The sequence below is a fragment of the Elephantulus edwardii genome, unplaced genomic scaffold (assembly GCF_000299155.1).
Source record: "Elephantulus edwardii isolate Elephantulus edwardi_28Jun2011 unplaced genomic scaffold, EleEdw1.0 scaffold00040, whole genome shotgun sequence".
Taxonomy (NCBI): Eukaryota; Metazoa; Chordata; class Mammalia; order Macroscelidea; family Macroscelididae; genus Elephantulus; species Elephantulus edwardii.
In genome coordinates this window covers 15,295,708-15,322,478 of record NW_006399790.1, presented here as the reverse complement: position 1 = coordinate 15,322,478, position 26,771 = coordinate 15,295,708, and the positions used below count along the sequence as shown (strand labels likewise).

General features: G+C 37.2%; 1 protein-coding gene across 3 annotated transcripts in view; it reads right to left on the bottom strand.

The window, feature by feature from the left end:
• TENM1 (teneurin transmembrane protein 1) overlaps nt 1–26,771 on the bottom strand; it is a 795,992-nt gene that overhangs the window by 461,931 nt on the left and 307,290 nt on the right. For all 3 annotated transcript variants that reach the window (XM_006885054.1, XM_006885055.1, XM_006885056.1), the window contains exon 5: nt 15,038–15,276. In XM_006885054.1, coding sequence (XP_006885116.1) covers nt 15,038–15,276 — 239 coding nt within the window. The remainder of the gene's footprint in view (nt 1–15,037; nt 15,277–26,771) is intronic.

The following is a 26,771-nucleotide window of genomic DNA, read 5'->3' as shown; positions in this document are numbered from 1 at the left end:
CTTCTGGCAGTTCTCTGCTGATGTGCTGTTCCAGTCGTTTTTGGATAATCTTCAGTAGAATCTTGCTTGCATGTGAAATCAATGATATTATTCAATAGTTTCCACACTCTGTTGGGTCACCTTTCTTTGAAATGGGAACAAATATAGATCTCTTCCAGTCAGTTGGCCAAGTGGTTGTTCTCCAGGAAGTTAGTACTATATCTAACAATAATATTTAATTAAAATGGAAGTTCCAGATGAGAGGGAAGCTAGATTCTTCCTTAAGTGAACAAGAGAAAAAAATTTAAGAACCTTGGCTGAAACATAAAAAGGGGACTAGTTGCTTTGTTGAAACCTGTGACATACAAGAACAACAACAATCTATGACACTGTAGAACAACAACACGAATGTCAGCTAGCAAAATCAGCCTCCTCTGCAGGTTGTGGTTGAGTAGTACAGAGCACTAATTTGTATTAATTTCTGGTGCAGTCACAATCAGTTTATCTGAGAACCCAATAACCTTTGATGCTCTGTGCACATATCCTGGAGTTCAATTTCCTGATCATATGTGATCAGGATACAAAGCCTCCTTAATGGACAAGTGGCAGAAAGAACCCAAGAATTCCTGACAAAGAACCAGGTCACAAATCTCTTCTTCCAGAACTTCCTGTTCTATTGCCATGTCCAACCTGGCCACCAGACATTTGTGAGACTCTTCCTTAGAAGCCCTCAGGATTGCCCGAGAAGTTAACTATTTGAACTGAATTTACAAGACACCAGAATTTTTTGCTCAGCAGAAAATGACCTTGGGTCATCTTAGCTCATATTAATTCATTATTCACCTAGAGAGAGCTATAGGCTCTCTAAAGGAGGAAGTTTTGAGAAGCCATGTTATGATCTAGAAGTCCACATAGGTCTTGCCTATATTGATGATGCAGTATGATTCAGTATGTTAGACCACAGTTTTTGTAAAATTTTTTCTTTTTCTTTTTTTTTAAGGTGCTCAATAATATTTATTGAGTGCATGAGTTAACAAGTTTGTTTGGTGTTTATTCAATCCAAGGTATTAAGCATGGTGAAAAGAAGTGATAGTGTTCCTGTTTCTATGTTTTTAAAGCCCATAATAATAACAGTAGTGAGACTGACCATCTACAGAGACCCTTGGGGAGGCTTCTCAAAGCAAAATAGGAAAGCCATTTAGCATTAACATGTAAAATTATTGAGTTTTAGGGATAACAAAATAAAATTAAAGAAAGAAGAAGTTACTTTTGAATGCTACAAATCCACAGTGGCCTCCTGTGTGTCAGTATCCCACAGGGTTTTCAAGAGCTGATTTTCATGTAAATTGACAGGTATTTATTCTTCTTGTCCCAGGGTGGATTTGAACCACCAACCTTATCAAATGCAAGTATGTCAGCCATTTGCATGACCTAGGAATTGGCTGACACAGAAGAATTTCATAGAACAACATATGATCAAGAGGCAAGCTGTTCTGAAGAAATTGTGAAAAAACCCAAGGCCCCAAGAATTGATGGAATACCCATTGACATATTTCAATAAAAAGATGCTGTCCTGGGCTTGCTCACTAGGTTGTTCCAAGGACTCTAGAAGACCCTGGTCAACTTAATGGTACAAGTTCTTAATGGTTTATAAATCTATCCAAAAAAGAACACTTTATAAGATCGTATCTCACCAGAAATTTAAGCCTCCTTTATCAAAAGTTCCTTTGCAAAATAACTCCTAATGCATGCTTTCCTTATAGGCCTGAAATTTATAGGGGAATCACATTTTTGTGTTCTATTATCTGATATCTAAACTTTTGTTATCATACCCTCTGATCATTATTTGGACTCTCTGTGTGGTATAAATGGTTAACATGTTAAGCCCTTTACCAAAGGTTGGAAGTTCAAATCTACATCATGGTTTCTTTGAAGAAAGTTCTGGTTTTCTACTTCACTGAAAACTCTATGCAACACAGTTCCTCTGACACACACAGAGTCACTATGAGTTGGTGTTGACTCAAAGTTTTGAAACATCATTTTCCTAGTTTTCAGCTCATTCACAGCCACAACTCCTTTATAATCTTCTCAAGATCTCTAGATTTTTGGATCCATTTCTTGCTTCCCACACAATCGGCTTCCTCCTTCTATTTTCTTGTCATGTGATCAATTTAAAAAACTTCCAACAGCCACTGTAATTTATGCATCCCTTTTGTTTTCTTGCAACACTTTCTCTACATGCCCCCACCATTGGGTGACTTTGGTGTGATAATCCTTATCTCGCTCAGTGGATTTTTTTGAAAAATAGAATAATGCAGTTGGTTTACCTACCTCAGACCTTTTCAAGCATTTTAAACTCAGAAATCCTTTATGTTCTTAAAAATTACTGAGGACTACAAATACATATTGTTGATGTGGATTTTTTATTTTTATATTTGCTGTGTTTTACTATGGATGTGTTGTATCTCCATATCTTTTCAATCTATATGCAGAGCAGATTACCTGGGAGGCTGGGCTCTATGAGGAGAAATGTGGTGTCAGGATTGGTGGAAAGCCTATCAACAATCTGTGTTAGGCAGATGACACAACCCTGCTTGCTGAAACTAAGGAGGACGTGACGTGCTTGCTGCAGAAGGACTGCAGCCTTCAATATGGATTGAAGCTCTATATCAAGGAAGCAAAGATTCTCACCACTGGGCCAATTGGCAGCATCATGATAGATGATGAAGAGATTGGGATTGTTCACATCTTCTGTTTGCTTGGCTCTACAATCAACACTCCTGGTACCAGCAACCAGGAAATTAAAAGACAAATTGCATTGGGAAAGTCTGCTGTCATAGACCTCTCCAAAGTGCGGAAGAGCAACGATGTCAGTCTGGAGAGTACACCTGATCCAGGCCATGGTCTTTGCAATTACTTGCTATGCATCAGAGAGCTGGACAATGACTAAGGATGATAGAAGGAGAATTGATGCCTTTGAACTGTGGTGCTGGAGAAGAGTATTAAATATACCCTGGACTGCTAGGAGAACAAATAAGATTGTCCTGGAGAGGGTGAGGGTGAAACCAGGCTGCTCCTTGGAGGCACGGATTCTGAAGTTTCATCTGACATACTTTGGGCATGTTGCAAGGAGGGACTAGTCCTTGGAAAGGAACGTCATGCTTGGGAGGGTAGAAGGACAGCACAGGAGAGGATTAGGGTAATAGGGATAGTCGTGTCTGAAACAATAAGATTGACACGGGACAGAGCAGGGTTTAGGGCTATTGCACATAGGGTTGCTATGAGTCACAGGTGACTCGATGCCGTATAAAAACAGCAACAACATATCTTACTATATTAAAAAATATAACTTATTATTAATTGAGCACTAGTCTGTCTGTTTGCTGTACAGAGGTAGCTCATGGTTGCTGTGATACTAAACACTGTGATACTGATGTTTCAAATGCGATAATGGTGCATAGTGTCTGGTGGAGCTTCCCAATTAAAACAAGCTTGGAAGCAGAAATGGCATCCACTTCCAAAATAGCTTGCCTCCGGAAACTCTATGAACTTTGAGAAGCAACGAAAGTTATACAAGTGTTCAGGTCTTTCATTCATAGGGTCACTATGAGTCATCTATGACTCAACGGCACTTAACAACAACAACCACAACAATAGCAATAAACACTAAGTTAAAATAATGTTTTTATGATACATAACTGCTTAAAAGCACATTTTGAGGAGAGTGATATAATGGCATCATTTTACATTTTTCCAAAGACTCTGAATACTCTGAGTCAGGGAGCCTCCTATGCCTCCAAGCATCCAGCACCCCCAGCTCACCATTTAACAATTTTTTCCCAGTATCTTTAATGATTGTGTTAGAAAAAGGGCAGCTAGATTTTAAAATCTCCTTCTGCATCCAGAAGTCATAGCTATTGATTGTGATAGGTATAATGTGGTGTTAGAAAATTCTATGGTACATTCATAAGAAGATTATAGTGAAATAGGCAAGTCTGTATTACGAAAATAGTTGTACTTTGTGAACCCTCTGAAATATCTTGAGGTCCCCAGTGATCTTCATTCCACATTTTGATAACTACTTTTATTTATTCTTTCTAGTTGCTTCTTCCTCTTCCTTTGTAATAAATTTATTTTAATTGTGATGGTAACAAAAGTTTACGGAAAAGTTGGATTTTCATTCATTCATCGTTGCACATTTTGTTCCCTCCCCCCTCACCCAGTTATATTTCTTTTTTTTAAAAAAATATTCATTCATTGTTGTACAATTTCCTCTCTTCTCCTTATTTCCTCAGTCCTCTCTGCAATGTACCTCTTATTCTGGACCATTTTCTTACACACAATGTCTAATAATATATTCATTTTAAACAATTTTCTCCCTAATGGTACAATATACAGTGTTCATTATCTAGCCACTCTTTTCCTACTCTCCTCTCAAGTCCCCCCATTTTTCCTCATATTTCTTGAATATTTGTATTTTCTCCAAGTCTATCCTTTATATTCTTTTTATCTCATTCTTCTGATTTTGGTATTCTCAAAGGTAAAGTGTTACGAAGTTCCCTTGTCGGATATTTAGTAATGTAATAAGCATCTTTACTTGGACATCCATTTTTACCTTAAACTTTTCCCTTCTGTTTTGGCTTAATGGGCATCACCATCAGCCCACTTCTTACACGAAGCATCAACTCTTTCTCCTGTCACATCTAATCAGTCTCTACAGCACAAGTGCTTTATCTTCTAAATACTTTCTTAATTTTGCTTCTTGCCCTGTTTGCCAAATACAACTTCTTTATTGCTATTAGAGTGATTGTTCTAAATAGCAACAAATAATTCACTTGCCCAATGAAAACAACATGTTAAAAATCCACCCCTCTGTTCTTAGAATAAATGGTAAACTTTTTTTAAATTAAAATTATTCTCATGATCTGCTACAGCTTACCATTTTCATTTCCTGCCACTCTCCCATATGCTCCATTTCTGCTTCGCTAGGTATTTCACGATATTTCTAATTACTCAAACATATTATCTTTTTTTACCTCTCTCTGTGAAGGGAATATTGCTGAACTCCAAATGAAAGGGTTCCCACCCTGCAAGATGCCATGTCTTCGTGCTGACTGTGATGAGTCAGATACTCTGCTGGGGATACTGGCCTTATTCACTCATTCTATATGAAAATGCAATCACATTTCTACAGTTTAAAAATGGGCTAACCTGCCATCTGTTTCAAATCCATTGCTCTAATTTAGTTTATTCTTAAGCACTTCAGAGTAAGTATAGCTTAACAACTTATGCAATGTGGATCTAAAAATATTCATATAACATATCTATATATGTACTATATATCATTTGGATTGGGAGAAACTGAGTTGACTAGGAATTCTTTATGCAACAAAATTCAAATAATTTCCTCTGAAGTCACTGAAATCTTGATAATTTTTTCCTCAATTTGCAAGATTGATTCTTACTGTTATAAACTTTTAAACACTTGTACTTAATTTGTTGTTGCTCTTAAAAATACACACAAATCATACACCAACTTAATAATTTCTGCATGTCTCATTTAGTGACACTGATAACCTTTTTCCTAGTTGTGCAACCATTTGCAACTCGCTTTTTCTGAGATATTGCCTCTCCATATCACCACAAATGCATTGACCTCAGGATCTCATTTAGTCTTGTGAGTTGCTGTTGTTAATTTGATCTTATAGATATAGTTCTTAAAATAGTATCAATGCTCAAGGCAGACATTCTCTACTAGCTAAACTGTAAAAGGAGCAGTGGTAATGTGGAGATGGAGGCTGAGTCTGACTTCATAAAGGGGAATGTCCCCATCAGTAATATCCATAGTAACATACAAATAGCTACATGGTTAGACATGCCATACAACATGCTCCTGCACCTATGTCTACCATTCATTGGGTCCAATGTTTGCTGCAAATTGACTCACAGACTTTACTCACAGTTATAGCGTTTATTAGAGAAATAGGTTCGGAAGTGGGGAAGGCAAAGAATATCACATAATGCAAGTTCAAGTTTAGTTCAGCAGGCCGCCCAAGCCAAATTAACAAGGCACAAGTTCTCAATTAGTACAGACAGCTTCTCAATCAACAAGTGAAAGCCCAGGTTCAATTCAGCAGCACAAATAAACCTTTAGTTTCCTCAATCACCCAGCAAGCTTTATCTCAGAGCAGTTATAAGTCAGCTTTTCCTTTAATAATCCAGTAAGCAAAAGCTTTAACTGTGGCTCTATCTCTGGGGTACCTCTGCTTACACCTTGCCACAGTCTCTTCACAGCAGTGCTACAGTCTCTTTACCTTCTGCCATAGTCCCTTCACACTCTCCCCACTACTGTTTTTCACAGTGTGAAATATGCCATTTTTATTGGCCCCACAGCTGTTGATAATTTGCAAGATTATGTATCTGCAGTTAAGGTAGCTGGAGACCATGCTCCTGATGGGGGCTAATACAATGGATAGGGAAGCAAATTTTCAAGGTTTCTGACACCACATGACCTATACTATCATTTGGTTTCAAGAAAACATCAGAGAATTTCTTTTTTCTTTTTAATTAAAGGTTTAAAATTATCTCAGGGAAATAATTTCAGGGCTTCATCCAAACATTATGGCTCCAGGAAGTCTGGCATGTATAAAAATTTAAAATTATATATTGAATTTCCCTTCTCTTGACCAGACTTCTTTTATATAATCTTTGTTCAAAATGTTCAGTAATGGTATCTAAGTACCATCCAGTTCTAGTCCCACAGCAAAGGAGTCAGTTATTCATAGAGGTTACCTAGTCATACATTATGTACCCTCTTCCTATTCTTGCCTCTCTTCCTCTATTGTTACAGGGTTGCTGTTGTTGTTAGGTCTTGTCAAGTTGAGCATGATCCATAGCAACCCTATGAACAGCCAACCTGAACCCTGCCCTATCCTATGCCATCCTCATCATCTCCAAAACACTCAGGTCTGTTGCAGAAGTCACCACATCAATCCACCTCATTGAGACTCTTCCCTCGCCTTCTCTGACTCACCATCTTCCAAGCATGATGTCCCTCTCCAATGAATAGCTTCTGCTAGCTATATGTGTGAAGTAACAGAGACCAAATATGTTACAGATGGCCATTTAAAAACTTTTAAGACCCTAGGTACCACACAATGTACAAGATGGTTGAAGAGAGGCACTTAACATGTTATTTAGTTTATTAATTGGATGTCCTGTGAAACTATGACTTTAAACTTTCAAACTGGAAATTAAATCCCATTAAATATTTGGTAGTGCATAATCAGCTGTGGCAGCTACTATTTTGTTGTTGCTGTAAATGCATTTATCACGCATTTTTTCCAATTTGATTTTTATAGATTTACTAACAATTTTAGCAATTACAATAAAAAGCTGTGCAACCTTACACTTTAATAATTTACATATTCCCATCACTGTTAAAACCCCATTTACCTCTCCTTCCAATTTCTGATAACTACTAGTATTTTTTGTTTTTTAAACATTTGCCTTCTCTGTGTTTTTCTATAAGTGAGTTCATATATTTGTACTTTCTGATTCGTCTATTTTGCTCAGTTTTAAGCTCCAAAGTGTAGCATGGACCCATGAATAAAAGAATGGAGAGAGAAGCCATGGAATAGGCACACAATGGAATACTATGCAGCACTGAAAAAGAAGGAACTCATAAAATATTATACAAAATGGGTGATCCTGGAGGACATTATGCTGAGTGAAATATCTAAGTCACAAAAGGACAAATACTACATAATGCAACTGCTATAAAACAGGACTGATATGGGGGTTGGAGGAGAACTAAGAAAAGAGAGGATAAATAATGAACACTGCATTGGAAAAGATGAGGGGGAAAAGCTGTTTAAAAGGAATATATGATTAGATATTGTTTGTATGACAACAGTCCTGAATAAGAGCTGTGTGGTGAAGTGGACTTGGGGCAGTGTGAGGGAGGAAACTGTGCAATAATGAAAGAATCTTTTTGAAAAGAAAAGTGAACTGGGGAGAGGGGAGGGAAATGTGAAAAAAAACCAACAACAAACAAAAAACAAAGTGTAGCATGGATCAAGACTTCATTTCCCCTAGAGATTTCATATTTTTCTATTGTATATATGGATATATGTGCTGTATGTGTATAAATGAATAAACATTTAATTTATCCATCTGTTAATGGGAATTTAGGAAAGTGTTGTAAGGGAAGTTCTTAGCAAGCTGACTGCCTCTTCTTGAGCCAACAAAATAATCTCTTGATGTGAGACATGTATTTAGTATTCACTACTCATTAGACCAAGAAATGATCTTTCTTACTCTTTGTCTTAAATCTACAGTACGGTGGCATTCAAAGATGAAAAAGAAAATATTTGCCTTTCATTAAAAAGCTTTATTCCTAAGCAACAGGAGCATTCTATGCTTCTGCAAATTAGTTATATGTGATACTGGTTCATCCTGTCATTTTAGTCCATTTAAATTGAGTTGGATTTATACTTTTATTTATGACAGATAAAAATGCCACTTTATGTAGTGGGGATAAAACTTATGGAACATATTACACCAAAAGGTGATGTAGAATGAACGTATAAATCTTTTTTAAAGAAGGGCTTTGATAAATGCACGGATGGCAGATTTATAATGAGAATGAAGTTACATCACCATTTTCCAGACCTTTGTTTAGAAGGATTACTAGAAGTTGGTAGATTCATGAGTAAAGTGGAAAAGTCAGAAATTGCCATTATTATCATAAATGAGTGAACCCAAGAGAGAGAACAGGAAGAAGTAATGAGTATTAAGCATCAAACCAAAGGACTGATATAAGTCTATATGGTAAAGTAAGATGCTTTTTAGCATTTTATGTCGAGTCATTTCAGGGATGTTATAAGCTATAATATATCTTTTTATTTTCCTCCCTTCATCCTCTACTCCCATTCCTGGTAACCATCAAATATATTTTAATGGAAATGTATTTCAATAGATATGGTCTCTAGAGTTGTAAAGAACATTTAAAGGGGATAAAACAATGGAAGAGGAAAATTGGTGAAACAAAGGCAATGCTAGAGTTATCTTGGCCTGTTAAGTGACTCCTATTAAATATATGTTCAAATTTTGAAAGCTGATTTAGAGAAGAAGGGAAACAAAACATCCATTATGTTTTCCTCAAGGAACCCTGGTGGTGCAAAGTTTAAGTACTGGGTTGCTAGTGGAACGGTTGGTTGTTTGAACCCACTCATAGTGCCACAGGACAAAGACCTGACTATCTGATCCTGTAATGATTACAATGTAGAAAATTCTTTGGGTCAGTTCTCCTCTGCCACATTGGTTTTTTTTGAGAAATCAACTGACTGGCACTCAATAGTGCCAAAAGAAGTTTTTGGGTTTTTTTTTTCACTAATGATAACCATTAAACTTTATTTCTATATTCTAAGCCATATCCTGTGGGGAGTTCTGGTGGTCATTGGTAAGGAGTTGTGATATCAACTTGAAGACACGTGGTTAAAATTCACAAGCTGCTTTGAGGGAGAAAGATTGGAGGTCTCTTCATGTAATTCACTGCCTTTGAAAACCCACTAGAGGATCAGCTATGAGTTGGTTCCAATTCAATGGTATATGACATAAATAGCAAGCAACATCCTGAATGTTTGCCAAGTTTCATCTCATTTAATTCTAAAGAAAATTCATTAAGATGAGAATAATTTTCATTTTATAGATGAGAAAACTGAGGTACAGAGACATTACAGAGTTTCTAATGACAAGAGATGGATTTTGATAAGAATATTTACTTATCCATATCTAGCCAAACTTAGTGTGTGGGAACACTGTGCATTTAGATTTATTGGGAGGGGGAATTATCCATTTTCATTCTCTCCATTAAACAAACAAAATCACACAAAATTCAAACCCTTAATTATTTTTTTTTAAAAATGAAATGCATGGCATTCTATTTTATTTGAAGCATTTGTTAGAGAGTGTGTGTGTGTGTGTGTGTGTGTGAGAGAGAGAGAGAGAGAGAGAGAGAGAGAGAGAGAGAGAAGGGCAAAGTGAATACATACCACTCATCTATAATTTTCTGCACTTTCTTACTGCAGTGAAATAACAGTTTCAGAATGTGGGGAAATTTGGGCTAGGTAGCAGAAGAAAGCAATAAAATCAATTTCACTCAGTTTTACTCAGGTAAGGTAAGCCCTTTGCTCTCAGGAGTTTCATCCCTAAGCTTAGGATCAAAGATCAGGGTTCAAGATTCTATTTCTTCCAATTTTGTGCTGCCAAGATTAATTTGGGTTAATTTTCTAATGTGATCATGACAAGAAGATTTTGGGACCTTGCGTTACTTGCATTCCTTGAAAGTGCTGGTTATTAATATTACAGCAAAGGAAAAGAATTATTCACTCATCGACCCAATGACAATGGGTTATTACTGGGGCAATGGCCAGAACTCCCTACTAACTAAGTCACTTAATGCAACAGCCCAATTGAGCACTTTCACAATGTATCGTTTTCCTTTCCTTTGAATTTCTATTGCCTTGTATACAAACTGCTGACTGTGAAGAAGTTTGATGAAAACATCAAAGATTGCCAGAGAAGTTGTATTTGTGCCCTTCACAACCATTGATGAAGCACTTTAACCTCGCCTGCTCTTGATGCCTTGCATATGGTCATCTGTCTTCCTGACTACCACTTCATATAGCTTATTTGTAAATTCAAGTAAATGTGCTTCTGACTGGCACTGATACATCACTGATGCCAAAATATCAGAGAGGATGAAGAGGAAGGACATATTTTTCAATTCAGAAGGAAAACGTCACAGATTTATGGGTAAGTGATGATAAAAGACATTCCATGATATCTTCATATCATCAGTACCTTTACCACTAAATTTTATGACCTCAAAACTTAAAGAACTATTCTTTTGCTGAACCAAAAGGTATAGAGGGTAGGTGTGGGGCTGGCGCTGGTTGCCTGACCAACCCACTGGGTTTCCATTGCTTTCCAATTACCACTTACAGAGCTATAATGCACAGAACGTCTATTGATATCCCATTGATATTGATGTGATTTCCCCTAGTGGATTGAGGGCAACACAGCATACAGCCATTAGTATCTAAAGGTTATGGATAATGGGTAATGGAGGAAAATGAAATAGCAAAAAGGAATTTGCACGGGAAACAGAAGCAGTAAATAGTTTCAGTGAAAGATTTTTTTGAGTTATACAGCAATTGCAAAAGGGGGATTGGAAAAAAAAGTGACGATTCTTACGGACTCAGCAAGAGTTGAGGGTGAAATGGGTTCATATTTTGAAACTTAATACTTTTTACTTTAACCACAGAAAAGCCATTTAAAAATCATCTTATATGTTACAGTTGTTATGTGACATCTTTCACCTTGATGCCTATTTATAAATATCCTATCTACACTTGTGAGATGGCACGTATGGGGGAAGTTGAGTAAGATATTTTAAGTGATTTCTCCAAAATCACATGTCTAGTTCACCAAAAAACCCCTAAGAACACAGGTATAATGTTGGCCACTCACATGTCTTAATTTTTAACCTATCCAACCTACCATGCCAGTATTCAGCTTGTTATTTCTACATCTACAAATTTCACAGTAAATTATTTTGACAGATTTCTCTCACCCACCAGCCAATTTCAGGTGAACTGACTACTGAGATAGATGACTTAATGTATCTAATTTAATTTCTAATTCTACAGGAAAACAAAGCTATCTGGTCAATGAATTTAGCAGACCAAAAAATAAATGGTTCCAAATGCTGGGACCACCATTTTCTTGCAATTTCAGTGTGACCTCTGCATGACCTCTTACCTTTGTATCCTCAATTATAACACATAATACACAGATACCTTTAAGGATACCTGGTGGCCTAGAAGGTAAGGAGTTGCACTGCCAGTCCAAAGACAGCACTTTCAGTCCATCAGCTGCTCTGATGGAGAAAGAGGGATACATCTTTCCATGCAATATACAGCCTCTGAGAAACCACAGGAAAGTCAGCTAAGAGTCAGCTCCAACTCAATAGCAATGCTTTTGAGTTGACTTTGAGGACTGTTGTGAGAATTAAAAGACATCATTTAAGTAAAGGAGGTTCTGGCAGTTTAGTGGTAAGGAGTTATGCTGCCAACCCAGAAGCACATGATTCAGATCCACTAGCAACTCCACGGGACAAAGATGGGCAATCTCTTCCAGCGCAACTGACGGACTCTGAAAATCCACTGGAGGGTCAGCTCTGAGTCGGCTTCAACTTGACAGTCCATAACAACAACATTAAGTGCTACGCAGAATTCAGTTTTTCTCCCATCTTTTATGGAGAAGGCTGCTATGTGCCGAGCACTGTTTTAGGTACTAGCATAAAACAATTACCCCTGAAAACTGTTTCAATAGTATTTGAAATAATAATTTTTAGAAAAACATTACTAATAATGGTAATAACAATGATGTTGTTGTTATTAGGAGCTGTCAAGTTGCCTACAACTCACAGTGATCTGATGAAAGCAGATCAAAACCTTGCCCTAGTTGATGCCATATCCGTGATCTCTGCCATCTTCGAGCCCATTGGTGTAGTCTCTGTGTCAATTCTATTCATTGACAGTTTTCCTCTCCTACTTCATTACCATCAACTATAATAGTGTTGTTGTTGTTGTTAGGTACTGTTGAGTCATAGACAACTCATAGCAATCCTATGAACAAAAGACCTTGTATAACTTTCATCATTTCTCCATGTTCATAGTTTCCAGAGGCAAGCTATTTCAGAAGTGGATGCCACTCCTGCTACTACCTTACTACTATAATACCATTTTGATATAATAATAATAATAATAATAATAAACACTTAGAAGACACTTTACTTTGTTTAGGAATGACTTTAAATGCTTTAGATATATCAACTAAATTTTCCTTACAAAAATCTTATGATGGAGTTCCTCTTTCTTAGTGGGCATATTTTAACTTGAGGAGATGAAGACCTGGAGGTTAAGCAATTTGTCTATTTCATGACAAGACAAGAGGTCTAAAAATCCATGAACATAGTGAAGTATATTAACTTATTGTGATGTCAAACGTAGATGCTATGGTTTTTTGCCCAAAATATAACCTTTAAAATGATTGAAATTTTCTCCTTTCACTTAGGAAACAAATATATAACCTAAGTAAACAAGTTTGAGAATGCATAATATTAATTTTATACAGGATAGAATGCATACTATTAATTTTACATAGGAGTGGTCACCATAATAACTTTAAATAGAAATACTTTAAACAAAATGTAACTCTATGAATAGATATTGCCAGTAGTTAGCTGTTTAGATCAGGTAAGACTTATCTCTACAACCATTATACCCAGTAAAAGTTATCTGAGTATAACCCACAAGACAAGAATTGGTCTGACACTCAAATAAGATTCATTTAAAGAATCTCTACTATTTAAACTTAATGCTTATTTTATATAGTTTCATCTAAAATGATATTTGAGTTGCAGTACTCTCTTATCCTTCATCTCCATCCCTTCAGCAATTCTTCTCAAAGCACATAAAACATGACACATTATCTTGATACGACTAAGAGAAAAGGCATATTTTAATATTATAAGGTAGTATCATTCACATTTAAGAGAAGCACTGTTCAAATATATTCAGACAGTGTGATGAAATCATAAAAGAGATAATCACATCATCATCATCATCATAAGCTGCGACTCCCTACTGTTGACACCATCAGTGACTTCCTTACAGATTAAATCTTGTTTTATTTACTTACCACCTCCTGTTTTAGAACAACTCCTATAAAGACTGGTTATGTGAACTCCCTTGTGGTTCACATTTGGACAAAGAAGAAATCATTAGTCAAATTTACTTTACTACGATAGTTATCAAAAGGCTTCAGGTCTTTTGTTCATAGGGTCGCTATGGGTTGTGTTCGACTTGATGGCAATAAACAAGATTTGCAATCATAAGGAAGTTTAAATCTCTTAGCTACCTCTCAGAATCATGTTCACTGTGTCTCACATGCTCACAAGTGGATAGTCTCACCTCAATTAGGGAAACTGGGTTAAATCTGAGAAGTTACTGGTGGCGTACCTGGATAGGCATTTTTCTACCATAATATCCTATTCATTCTAGGAATAAGTGCTCCTACAAACTACATGCTTCTTAAGTCAATTTACATTTTAGACTGCAGAACCACTCAAGCAAGGAAATTAATGTTCAGTCAAAATAAAATGCCATCTAGAAAAATCAATACAATTTGCTACCAAGTGAGAGGAACTTTAATCAGAGTGATTCAAGAACAACATCATTTTTTTCCCCCTGAAAAGTAGAAAGAGTATCTCGTGACTGTTTTTTGCTTTATCTTCCCACACATAGTAACCATACAATGCACAGTTATTTACCAAGTGAAAAGAAGATTCACCCCCACCTTGTTTCCTTTTATTTTTCTCTCTTTATACGAGGGTAAAACTCAGAATTCTTGAGATTAGAATGTATTCTGGATTTGCTGATAGTTTTTATGAGTTAATGACTGTTTTCAGGAAAATGTTACATGAAAAATTAGAAGTAATACTGTTTCTTAAAGGACTCTGGTGATGTAGGGGTAAAGACTCAGATGTCAACTAAAAGGTGAGTAGTTCAAACCTACTAGCTGCTCTGTGGGAGAAAGACAGGCATTCTGCTTCTTGTAAAGATTTACTACCTTGGAAACCCTATGGAGACATTAAATTCTACCCTACAGGGTCCCTGTGAGTTGGAATTGACTTGAAGGCAGCGGGTATTATTGGGTAACTAAAATTTAAGAAGCTAGTGTAGATTAGTACTTATGACTTCTAATGAGAAAACCATAACTACCTTTTAATTGAAAGGAAAATGGTTAACTGCAGTAATTGCAATCAATAAGCCTCTGTTAGTGGTATAAATAATTCTTCTCCAAGAGTATTCCTTACTCTCCTCAGCAATGTTTTAGGTTTGGGAAGTGCAAGGAACTCCTCCCATCTCCTGAGCAAAATGAGGTTTTGATTAAGAAGGAGCTGAGGCACAAGAAAAAAAGGGCTTACCAATCACATAGGCCAGGAGCAGGGCCAGAGTCACTGTGATTGCTGTGGCACTCAAGGCTGTGCACTTCCAGTTACAGCATCTGTAAGGTTTGTTGAAGGTAAAGGCAGGTCGCGAAAAGGTGCTTCGAGGAAGAGGCCTCGGAGGTGGCGAGTATACAGTATTGGATGTCAGAGGGTAGTTCTGGCTGGCTGCACTGAAGATGGCAGAGGAACCAGAGCCATGCTTGAACAGGAAGTGCCTGTGAAAAAAGAAGCAACAGGTTGAGCTATCGAAACCAAATTCAGTTGTTAGAAAGATCTATCAAACTTAACACACTGACATGAGAAAAGTCATGCTTGAGTGCACTGGAGTTGGAGATGGACTGTTGACGTTTTCTTGTGAAAAGAACTAACTCTAATTGCTACTGGTGGGGTCCCTCTTGTTTACTCATTTTGATCTTTAAGAAAGGGGTCTTGTGCTCTTCAACTCTCTGGCTCTGGACTCTCTCATTTTCTGAGTGTTAACATGTCATATTCAGCATTGCTCTCTTTTATTTTACTGTACTGTTCTCAACAGTTGATTCAAAACCCAAAAAAGACATCTCACCAGGCGTGTTGACAGAATGTCCTGTGATAAGCCAATATATAATCACTAAAAAATGTGAAACACTATGGAATTTGAGATACTCATGGCCATTGTTATGTGCCATCGAGTTGGAACTGACTCACAGATGACCCTCCAGCAGGTTTATAGAAGCTATAAATCTCATGGGATTTATACACATTGTCAAACAGATGTTGAAGTTGAACGAATAGTACAATAGATACCCTTATATTCACCACCTAGATTTCACAACGAATAGTTAGCTATACTAGCTTTGTTATTATATGTTCATATGCATACATATATATATATATATGTGATATATTTTTATCTATCCATATTTATAATAATGTAGCAATCTAAAAAAAGATTGGATGTGGAGATTTATAAAAAAGATATCTAGCCCTCTCTATACATGTCAGTTCATTTTCTTTTTAAAGTATTTCAAAGCAAGTTGCATGCTTCAACATACTTCCCTTCACATAGTTTAACTATTACTTATTCACTTATGTCAAGTCAAAACTGACTTATAGATGACCCCCTCCACTCAATTTTCAGAAGTTGAAGTCTCAAGAAGGAGATTGCCAATGTTTCTGCTGTGGAGCAGCTCATGGATTTGAACCACTTGCTTTCGTGTTGGCAGAGCAATCCCTTACCTCCTAGGCCACTGGCACTACAGTTCAGTCATTTTATGAATTTTTCTAAACGTAAAATATAGCAAATAAGATGCACAGAATTTAAGTATATATTTGCTTAGATTTGACGAATACCATCACTGTGCAGCTCAAACCACTATCAAGGTGCAGAGCATTCTCATGTCTCCCAAGAAAGTTTCCTCTTGCCCTCCTCTGGTGGCCTAATTGTAAAGGGCTGTATTGCCATCCTAAAGGACCATGGTTCAAATCTATCAGGCGCTCCACAGAAGAAAGATGGGCAATCTCTTCTTATGCTATTTACTGCCTCTGAAAATCTGCTGGAGGGTCAGCTATGAGTTCTGATTTGATGTCACACAACAATACCTACACCCTCCAAAAGTAATTACTATTGTGACTTTTCCCCTCCACAGTGCATTTTATTTTGTTGTTTTATAACTTCATGAAGTAAAGTCATGTCACTGTCATGTTGTAATTACTACAAGATGATTACTGAATGCTCATGTTTGCTGTGATAAGTATCTTTCATAAACACTCGTGAGTTATTCACATGAAATGAATCAGAAATCATCTAAAAGTCTAAGGGAGCGCTGGTGGCCTAGTGGCAAGAGGCTGCACTGCAATCCCAGAGGAGCACGGTTCAAATCTACCAGATACTCTGCTGCAGAAGGAGGGGCAATCTCCTCCTGTATCAGTCAGATCTGATTTGATGATACACACACACACACACACACACACACACACACGTAAAATAAATAAATAAAAGTCTAACTTTTCACTTTTGGTTGAGGGCAACTGAGACTCAGAGGGGAAAAGAGATTTGCTCGTAACATAGCTAGTTAGTGGCGTAGTTGAAATTGTAACTGGGGTCTTCCAAAATAGCATCACTTCACTTATCCCATTCCATCTGCTGACTACATTTTTTTACCAGTATGGAGCACTAGTGGCATAGTGGCAAGAAACTGTGCTGCAATCCTGAAGGCATGTGGTTCTAATCCACCAGCTGCTCTGTGGGAGAAGGCTGGGCAATCTCCTCCCATGCAATTAACTGCCTCTGAAAACCCACTAGCGGGTCAAGTATGGGTGACTTCTGACTCTACAGTACACAAAAACAACAAGAAAAAAAACAAGACCCTATTCTAAACAAAATGGGCTAAACAAATACAATCTGTTTAAACAGTTTTGTGCAATATGTAAAGTCAATATGAGTCGGACTCGACAACAATTAAGGACAATATAAATGTTTTAAATGCTAGTATAATGTGTCACAAACAGCCGAAACCAAACCCACTGCCTAGGAGTCTATTAGGACTCATGGGCACCATCGCTTGGGTTTCTGAGGCTAGAAATCTTTAGAGATGGAGACTTTCCATCTTTCTATGGTGGACTCTTTGGTGGATATGAACAGACAGCTTTTTTGGCCAGCAGCACAACACATAATGCGTATGCTCTTATGATACATTGTAAATACGGTCTTAACTACTTTGGATGAATGGCAAAACATTATAAGGAAACTATAGCCTCAAGGACAGTAGCAATTGGAAGGATGATGCAGAACCAGGCAGGGCTTTGTTCTGTTGTATACACTGTCGCTGTGAGTTGGAACCAACCAGATGACACCTAACAACCGCAACCACGTAGGTGAAAATGTAAACTTCTGAAAGTAACTATTCACTCCAGAACAGAGAAACATATAATAGTAATAAAAACAAATAGATGTTAACGCATAAGAGATTCATGGGTTCGCCCTCTGTCTATTGGATTGCATCCCCCTCTACTCCGCGTTAGGTCTCAAAATAAACTCCTTGTCATAAGGCAGTGTCCTTCTTGTTTAATGTCTACTCTGATTTTTTCTTTGGCCACCGAATGTACATCAAGAAGGGTATTATTTTATAGGCAACATAGCAGAGTAGCCTCTCTATCCCTGCTCTGCGCTAACCATGGAAGTGACAAAATGTCACTTACATATACCTGGACTTGTATAACAACACTCTGATATGTTTTTATAGCAGAAAGGAAAAACCCTGCAATATGGGGCTATTATACTTAATGTTTGGAGGTAAAATCGCCAATCTTTTGCATATTTATGAAGGAGAACAATTGGATTTTTGAGACAGTGTAAGTGGCCCAATATGCTGGGTATTGATTTGGTTTAGTATATCATTAAGAAGTAGAAGAAAGACAAAGAAACACAGAGGATTGTTGGCTATTATGATGGCAATTACAAGCAATAATCAATATCCTTGAGAACTGTAATTTCATCCTGCTATACAACAAAGAATTTTCAAACATAGTTTCGTAAGTAAAGCATTACAGGATAATGAATAAATTCAACAGTCGCAGTGGAGCAACATTTAAACTAATTCAGATTTGAGTGCGATCCAAATCCCAGACTTCAGTGAGGGCAGATAATCAAATGAGTTCATATACTCAGGCTCCTGCTTTCTGATTAACAAAGCCAGATTAAGATTCTGCGCTGCTAGCGAGCTACTGTTTGTTGCACATCATGAAAAATAGCAATGAAAATGGTATGTATTGTCATAAGCTTTGCTGGACATCATGGAAAAGTGAAGCGAGTGCCTAAATGTGTTTTCACAGTCCCTGGGAAAAAGTAAGAACATAAAGACAAATGCACCACGCTTGACTTCAGCTATACGCTCATAAAATCAGATCATCTGTCTAAGCACATTGCTTTTCCCTAGGGTCCTGAGGATATACTAAAATGTTGCTATCAATTTTATACAATTGGGTTTTCCCCCCACAGAGCAAATGATAAAAATGCAGTTCAAGAGTTTATGTGTAAGTAGGACTCGCCTTTGCATCTGTTTTAATATTCAAGTTCACATTTAAAGAGGGAAAGCAAGATATTGCTAAAAGGAAATAGGCATGGAAGGAAATTGAAAAAAAAAATATCTTCAAGACTGATGAGACTCAGTGGTGGTAAATGGGACTATAATAAATGCTCTTGTAAGGATCTTTAAATTGTCTATAAAAAGGAGAAAATGTACTCTCTCTTTTTAAAACCCTCATATTACATAATTCTAATGGTATCTGTTAGCTTTAAATTATGTGATTTAATGTGGCACTTAAAATTCTATAGGAAATAGACAGAAATCTACAGCTTTCTAACAGATGCATAAATAACCAGTGATATTTTCCCATTTTACATCCTGAAGGCATTCTTCTAAGATGCATATCTAAACCTGTATTACCTTAGCTATAAGCATTGGACTCATTTTTATACCCAGTGGAAGGGATTCAACTCAGTTCCACTAGAAGCTGATGTTGTTTTAAACAAAATAATCTCCCTTCCCATTAGGAAAAATGGGTCTTGAGTTAATAGAAACAAATCACATTAGGAGAGTAGACTTTGTTCTTAAGTATTCGTTCTTATATCCCTAAAAAGAGCAGATAAAAAGGAAAATGCAACAAGAAAACCCAAAACACTAGATAATAATAATAAAAAAAAAATCCTAGGTCAGTTCCATTTTATTCTCTTAAAAATACCTACTATTGTTTTGCAAAAAAGAATAGTTATTTGCCATGATATCAATCTTTAAATTGGTAGGTTTTTCCTAAATGACTCATTTCTGACACATCTATATTTATATAAACCTCCTATTGAATCCTCCTATTGAATCAGAGAGCTGGACAATGACTAGGGAGGCTAGAAGGAGACTTGGTGCCTTTGAGCTGTGGTTCTGGAGAAGAGTATTGAATATATCATGGACTGCTAAGAAAACGAACAAGTTTGTCCTGGAGAGGGTGAAGCTGGACTGCTCCTTGGAGGCAAGGATTCTGAAGCTTCGTGTCACATAATTTGGACATGTTGCAAGGAGGGACCAGTCCTTGGAGAGGGACATCATGCTTGGGAGGGTGGAGGGACAGTGCAGGAGAGGAAGACCCTCTATGAGGTGGAGTGATTCAGTGACTGGAGTAAAGGAGGTAGGTGTGTCAGAGACAGTGAGATTGCAACAGGATAGAGCAGGGATTAGGGCTGTTGTATATAGGGTCGTTATGAGTCACAGGTGACTTGACGGCACATAACAATAACAACCTTTTGAATCCATAGTCCCCAACTGTTGCAATTGGTTCACCCAGAAGCACCTCAGGAGACAGACATAGAGATTTACAAAGACATTAGCCCTTGATAAGGGAAAGGTTAGCATTTCAAATCTGCTAGTTGCTCCATGGGAGAAAGATGGGAAATCTCCTCCCATAAAGATTTCCAGCATCAGAAAGAAACCAAAAGAAGGGTTCCTATAAGTCTTATTCCACTTCACAGGCAGTGGGTTTGGTTTGGCTGTGGTTTAATGGCAATATTAGCTTAGAGACCCTACTGGGATAACAAACTGTATCCCTATACTAACAGCTGCACAATGAAGGATTTAATTTTATTTATCCTAGGATTCCTCCTTCCAAATTTTAAGCCACCACAGCCCACATGCTCCCTTCTCAACTTTGCATGCCAAGCATTTATAAAAAGGGGCTACATTCTTTCTACGTCTTTCATCATTTTTAAGAGGTTTTCTAAAAAGAGGTTCAGGATCTCTTTAAGTGCCTTAACTTTTTCTAGGCTTATGCATTAGCTCTACAGTCTGTCCTGAAGTGGAAGTATTCTAAGGTCTAAATTGGTGCTCATGATTTTAAAAATGGGATTGTTAATAGCTAATGGGAGAGCTCTCTTTTTTAAAAAAAATAATTCTATGGCTATTATGTTTTCTTCTCCTTCAATCAAAAGCATATCAGGCCTATCTCTTTTCTGCCTCAGGAATGAAAATACCTTGAAATGCAGGAACCAAGTCCTCGTTCCTTGGTATGTTGTCTCATTACTTCAAAGGTACTCAATGAAAAAAAATTATATATATATACACACACACACACACACACACACACACACACACATATATATATATTCCTCTATAACAACACTGATATGTTTTTATTTCAGAAAGAAAAAAAATCCCTTGTAGTATGCGGCTACTATACTTAAAGTATGGAGGTAAAATTGTCAGTTCTTTATATATTCATTATTAAGGGGGATACCGGGTGGGATTCCTTGGTCTCGAGAGAGAAAAACAGACCAGGAAGACTGAAAGAAGGAATATACATTGTCACTGTACCAAAAAGAATTGGTTGACAAAGAAAATTTTACGAAGTATAATATGAACAATAGTCAATGGTAATGATGGAAGAAGCTGCAGTGAAGGCATTTGATAAAAGTAAGGTCCCAGGAATCTAGAAATTATCAGTTGACATGTTTCAACTAACAGATGCAGGTCTACACATGCTCACCAGCCCATGCCAGGAAATTTGAAGGACCACTGCTTGGTTGATTGACTGGAAGAGATCCATATCTGCTCCTCTTCCCAAGAAAGATGAAGATTATCCAAAGATGCCAAGAACATTAGAAATCGACAGATAAATGACAGAAGTTCAAGCTGGGTATAGAGGAGGCCATGACACCAGAGATAGCACTGCTGATGTCAGATAGATCCTGGCTCAAGGTAGAGAGTACTACCAGAAGAAGGCCTATTCTTTAATGAGTTTACACAGACATTTGACTGTGTGCATCATAACAAATCATGGATAACCATGAGAAGAATTGGAGTCCCAGAGCACTTAAGTGTGCTCATGCAAAACCTATACATAGACCAAGAATTTGTTGTCTGAGCAGAGTAAGGGAACACTACATACTTTAAAATTAAGAAAAGTGTGAATCAAGGATGTATCCTTTCCACATACTCATTTAATTTTTATGTTGAGCAAATCATTTGAGAAGCTGGACTCCATAAAGAAGAATGTGGCATCAGGATAGGAGAAAAACTCATTAACAAACTGGGTTGTAGAGATGTCACAGCATTGTTTTCTGAAGGAAGGACTGGAAACTCTTGATAAAAAAAAAAAATCAAGGCTTTAGCTTTCAATATAGATTACATTTAAGCATCAAGAAGACAATAATTTTCACTACTGGACTGATAAGTAATGTTATAATAGATGGAGAAAAGACTGACATTGTCTACAACTTCATCTTAACTGTATATACAATGAACACCCTTGACAGGAGAAATCAAGAAACCAAGAGAGGGACTGTGTTGGAACGGTTTACTGTTACAGACCTCTCCAAAATACTGAGGCATGAGAATGTATGTTGGAAGAATAAGGTGCACCTGATACAGGCCATGGTCTTTTCATTCACTTGCTCTGCATCTGAGAGCAAGACAATGAGTAAATATGACAGAAGTATCGATACCTTTGAGTTGTAGTGTTAGAGAAGAGTACTGAATATCCAATGGACTGCCAGAAGAGCAAACAAATGTGTCTTAGAAAAGGTGCAGAATGCTCCTTAGAGGCAAGAATGGAGATTCATCTCACATAATTTGGGCATGTTACTAGAAGGTGTTATTCCTAGGAATGGGAAATCATAACAGGAAAGATGGAAAGAAAGAAGGATCATTAATGAGATGGCTTGACACAGCGACAGCAGCAACGGGTCAAGCATGTCAGAGATGATTATTTTGGCAAGGATAGGACAGAGTTCAGCCCTGTTTTTCACGGTGTTGCTATGACTCAATGGCACATAACAACAACATATAACAATGCTGTTTCAATTTATCCTCTCATTCTACTTTCCTCAGGCTGGATCCATGCTTCTTAGATCTAAATGTAATTTAACACCTAACATTTGTCCTAGTGAGTGAGATCTTGCACTGTCAACTCAAAGGCAGGCAGTTTGAATCCACCATCTGATCCACTGGAGAAAAATGGACAGTTTCATCCCTTGTGATTTATTGTCCTTAAAAACTCACTGGAGAGCTCTGGTGGCCTAGTGGCAAGAAGCTGCACTGCAATCCCAGAGGTACACGGTTCAAATCCACCAGAAACACTGCTGAAGAAGGAGGGAAAATCTCCTCCTGTTCTAGTTAGATCCGATTTGACGGTACACACACAGGAAAAATAATAAAAACTAACAAATAAAAAAAATTTTAAAAAACCCAAGAAAAACCCGCACAACTCACTGGATAGTCAGCCATGAGCTGGTTCCAACTTGAAGGTGCACAACAACAACTTCACTGTAAACATAAATTTATCTTTTTTATTTATACAAATATTTCTGTATTAAAATGCTTGGTATTATATATAAGAAAGAATTTACTTGGGTAAGTAAGCTTATATTATTTCCATTTTATTTAGCACTAATCTATGTCCTGAAATAAGATGAAGCTATAAACCTTTCATGGCAGAAACAATATTGGAAAATTATTGTTGTGTGAGATTTAGAATAATCTTATAATTTTTTTTCAGAGGGAATATTGCTGTCAGGCTCAGCTTGCGTTCGCTCCTTTTTATTTTTTTTAAATAAAAGTTTTTTATTTTAATTGTCATTTTAACAAAAGTTTACAGAAAAGTTAAATTTTCATTCATTCATTGTTTCACATTTTACCCCCTCTTCTTCCCTTCCCCGTCCCCAAGTTGACTTTTCCCTCCTTTTCATTAGTTTATTTACAAAATTCTAATACAAATTGGAACAAATTCTTTCAATTTCCCTCACCCCCCACCTATCAAATTGTACAACCCAATGGTTAATCCCCTCTTCCACCTGTACATCCACATCCGTCTGCTTCCAGCCTCTCCCACGCCTCCTGGATCCTTATACTCATTCGACAATAACAATTTTAATTTTAAACATCTTCTCAAGGAAGGAATGAAGTTTATATCATGCCATAGTTTTTGAGAGTTTATTCCACATGAGGGACCATTTAAAATGTGACCCAGGAAAACTTGTGATCACATGTTTACAATGAACTCCAATCCAAAGTTTCCTAGGATTTGTTTTTTCGTATCTTCATTTTATAAATACATTCAATTATATTGCAAAAGCTGAAAGTCAACTCCCAATTTTATTCCCTGAACAACCTGCTGATTTTATGGAATTGGTCTTCACTGTTTAATTGGCTTATTCTTTCTTTTAAAAGAGGTGGATAGTGGGAAGAGTATTATATATTTTGATTGCTTTTTTTTACTCATCCTCATTTTCTACAGGCATGTATTTTCCTAGTTTATTTTATGAGCCAGTTGACATGGTATACTTTTCTGAATCATTTGTTTTTATTGAATTGTAATCTACGTTAGCAAGGGCACCTCATTTTAAAGAAAGAATGCTTCAAATTAATTACAAAGAAGTGCTATACGGACAGAGCCCAAGATTTTGCCACTAAACTACTCAGGCTGAAAATCGAGATTATCATTCTAGCGCACTGTCTGAATAATGTTGATCAACATTTGCCTTTCATCAACTTTAATTACTTTGAAAGTCATACTAATAAGTGTACATTAGAATCATGAATGTTTTATAATGCTATGTAATTACATAAGAAATGTCATTTAAACCAATTCTTTAACTTATCCAACATAATATTTATCTAAGGGAAAGACCATGGCTGTTGTTGTTGTTGTTATGTGCCGTCGAGTCGTTTCCGACTCATAGGGACCCAATGTACAACAGCCCTAAACCCTGCCCTATCCTGTGCCAATCGCACTGCCTCTGACACTCCTGCTCCCATTACCCCAGTCAGTGAATTAAAAAAAACCAATGGAGAATGGGGCCTTCGGAGCAAACAGGTATTAGCTATCCAAACTTCTGTATAGACCGGAGAATTACCTAAACTATCCACCAAAGGCCTCGGCATCAAGGAACAGAGAGATGAAAAATGAGGATGGTGGGGGGGCGGCGGACTACAAAAGTCTGAAGAGGAGGATGACTAGAGTGAGCTGGTAAGGGAATAACAGATGTTTTGCCTCACCAGTAATAGGACCAGGTTGAGAAACTGTGATCTAACAGAGCAGCTATTAATTGAGTGTGAATTGGGGCCCCCGGAAAGACATTTGTTAATGCCTAGAGATATTTTTGTTTTTCTAAGGGGGAGAGGGTGTTACTGGAATCTTGGAGGTAAAGGTCAAGGAAGTTGTTGAATATCTACAATGTACAGGACAGATCTCCCCGAATAACACGCATACATATGGACACACCCCAAAATATTGGTTTCTACTGAGATTGAGTCTTCTTGGTGTAAAGCCATTCATCAGATTGAACAAGCAACTTTGATGCTTCCATAGAAGTTAAAAGTTCTTTAGAAGTTGAACATAGAAATTCCTTATGGTTCAGCTATTCCACTACTAGGAATATACCCCAAGGAAATGAGCACTGGGACGCAAACGGAGGTCTGTGCACCAATGTTCACAGCAGTATTAGTCACCTTGGCAAGAACATGGAAACAGCCCAAATGTCCATCTACAACTGGATGGACTGAGAAATTGTGGTAGAATCGTATGCTGAAATACTACACAGCACTCAGGCGCAATGTTGTTTTGTTTTTTTTTGTTTGTTTTTTTTTTTTTAAAATACTACTTGGGAGAGGCTGGAGAGCATTATGTTGAGTGAACTAACTCAGCCTCATAAGGACAAATATGACATAAGACCATTATTATAAAACTAAAAGGATAACTAGTAAAACATGTATGTGGACTCAAAAGGGGAGGAGGTGGGAGCAGAGGGTGAGAACAGGTAGGGGCAAAACCACAGGGTTACACAGTTTGGTGGGTGGAGGGAGGGGATGAAGGAAATGGGAAGGATCTGGCAGGGACCTGAAACGACACGGTAATGTCCAAGGTCCAATGGTGACTGATTTTCTAATACATGAGAATAATTGTATAAAACACAATACGAATGAAGAATAGTGTAAAACAAAATGTATATGAACTTTGTAAGCAAACCAACACACATTATTTTTTTAAATAAAGTTCTTTAGAAGGGACTCTGCCACTCTTCAAAAGATTTCCAGATAAAGATTCCCCCTCCCTCCTGGCACGCATGATCTTACCTTCCACCCCAAGCTCACAGCTGTTCCTCCCTGTTAGCACTTGGCATTGGTCTATTATTCAAATACCCTGAACCTTCGGGCCAGCAAGTACATACAAAGAGCTCATAATTGCTTCAAACATTTACCCTCGCTGACCAAACAAGGAAATCTTTGTGAGACATAAAAAATAGAAAACATTTCCACTTTCAATTTTAAAAAATTGCTTTCTAAATTGTACCCCTCCTGAACCTGTCGTGAGGCAGAAATCCAAAATTTAAACTACTGATTAAAACATGTAGAATGTATAATAATCACAGCAATTGAAACAACATTAAGTGCCCTCAGGTTAGACCACCTAAGAAACAGTCAAATTCATTTTGTGTTGTGCTCTAAAGCTCAGTAGCTCCAATCCCACTTGAACACAGGGGAATTTGTGGAGACCAAGCCTTCTTTCCATTGAAATGTTCTCTCCTTGCTTTCCTGCTGTGTGGACTTGAGAGTGCAAAGAATAAACACATTGGTTTGCTTAAATTATTCAGAGCAAGCACAGGGAGATAAACAAGGTAAGGTCAACGTCAAGAGTATAGTGATTTTATACACCCCTTTGGCTTCTTAATATATATTTAGCAAATAGAACT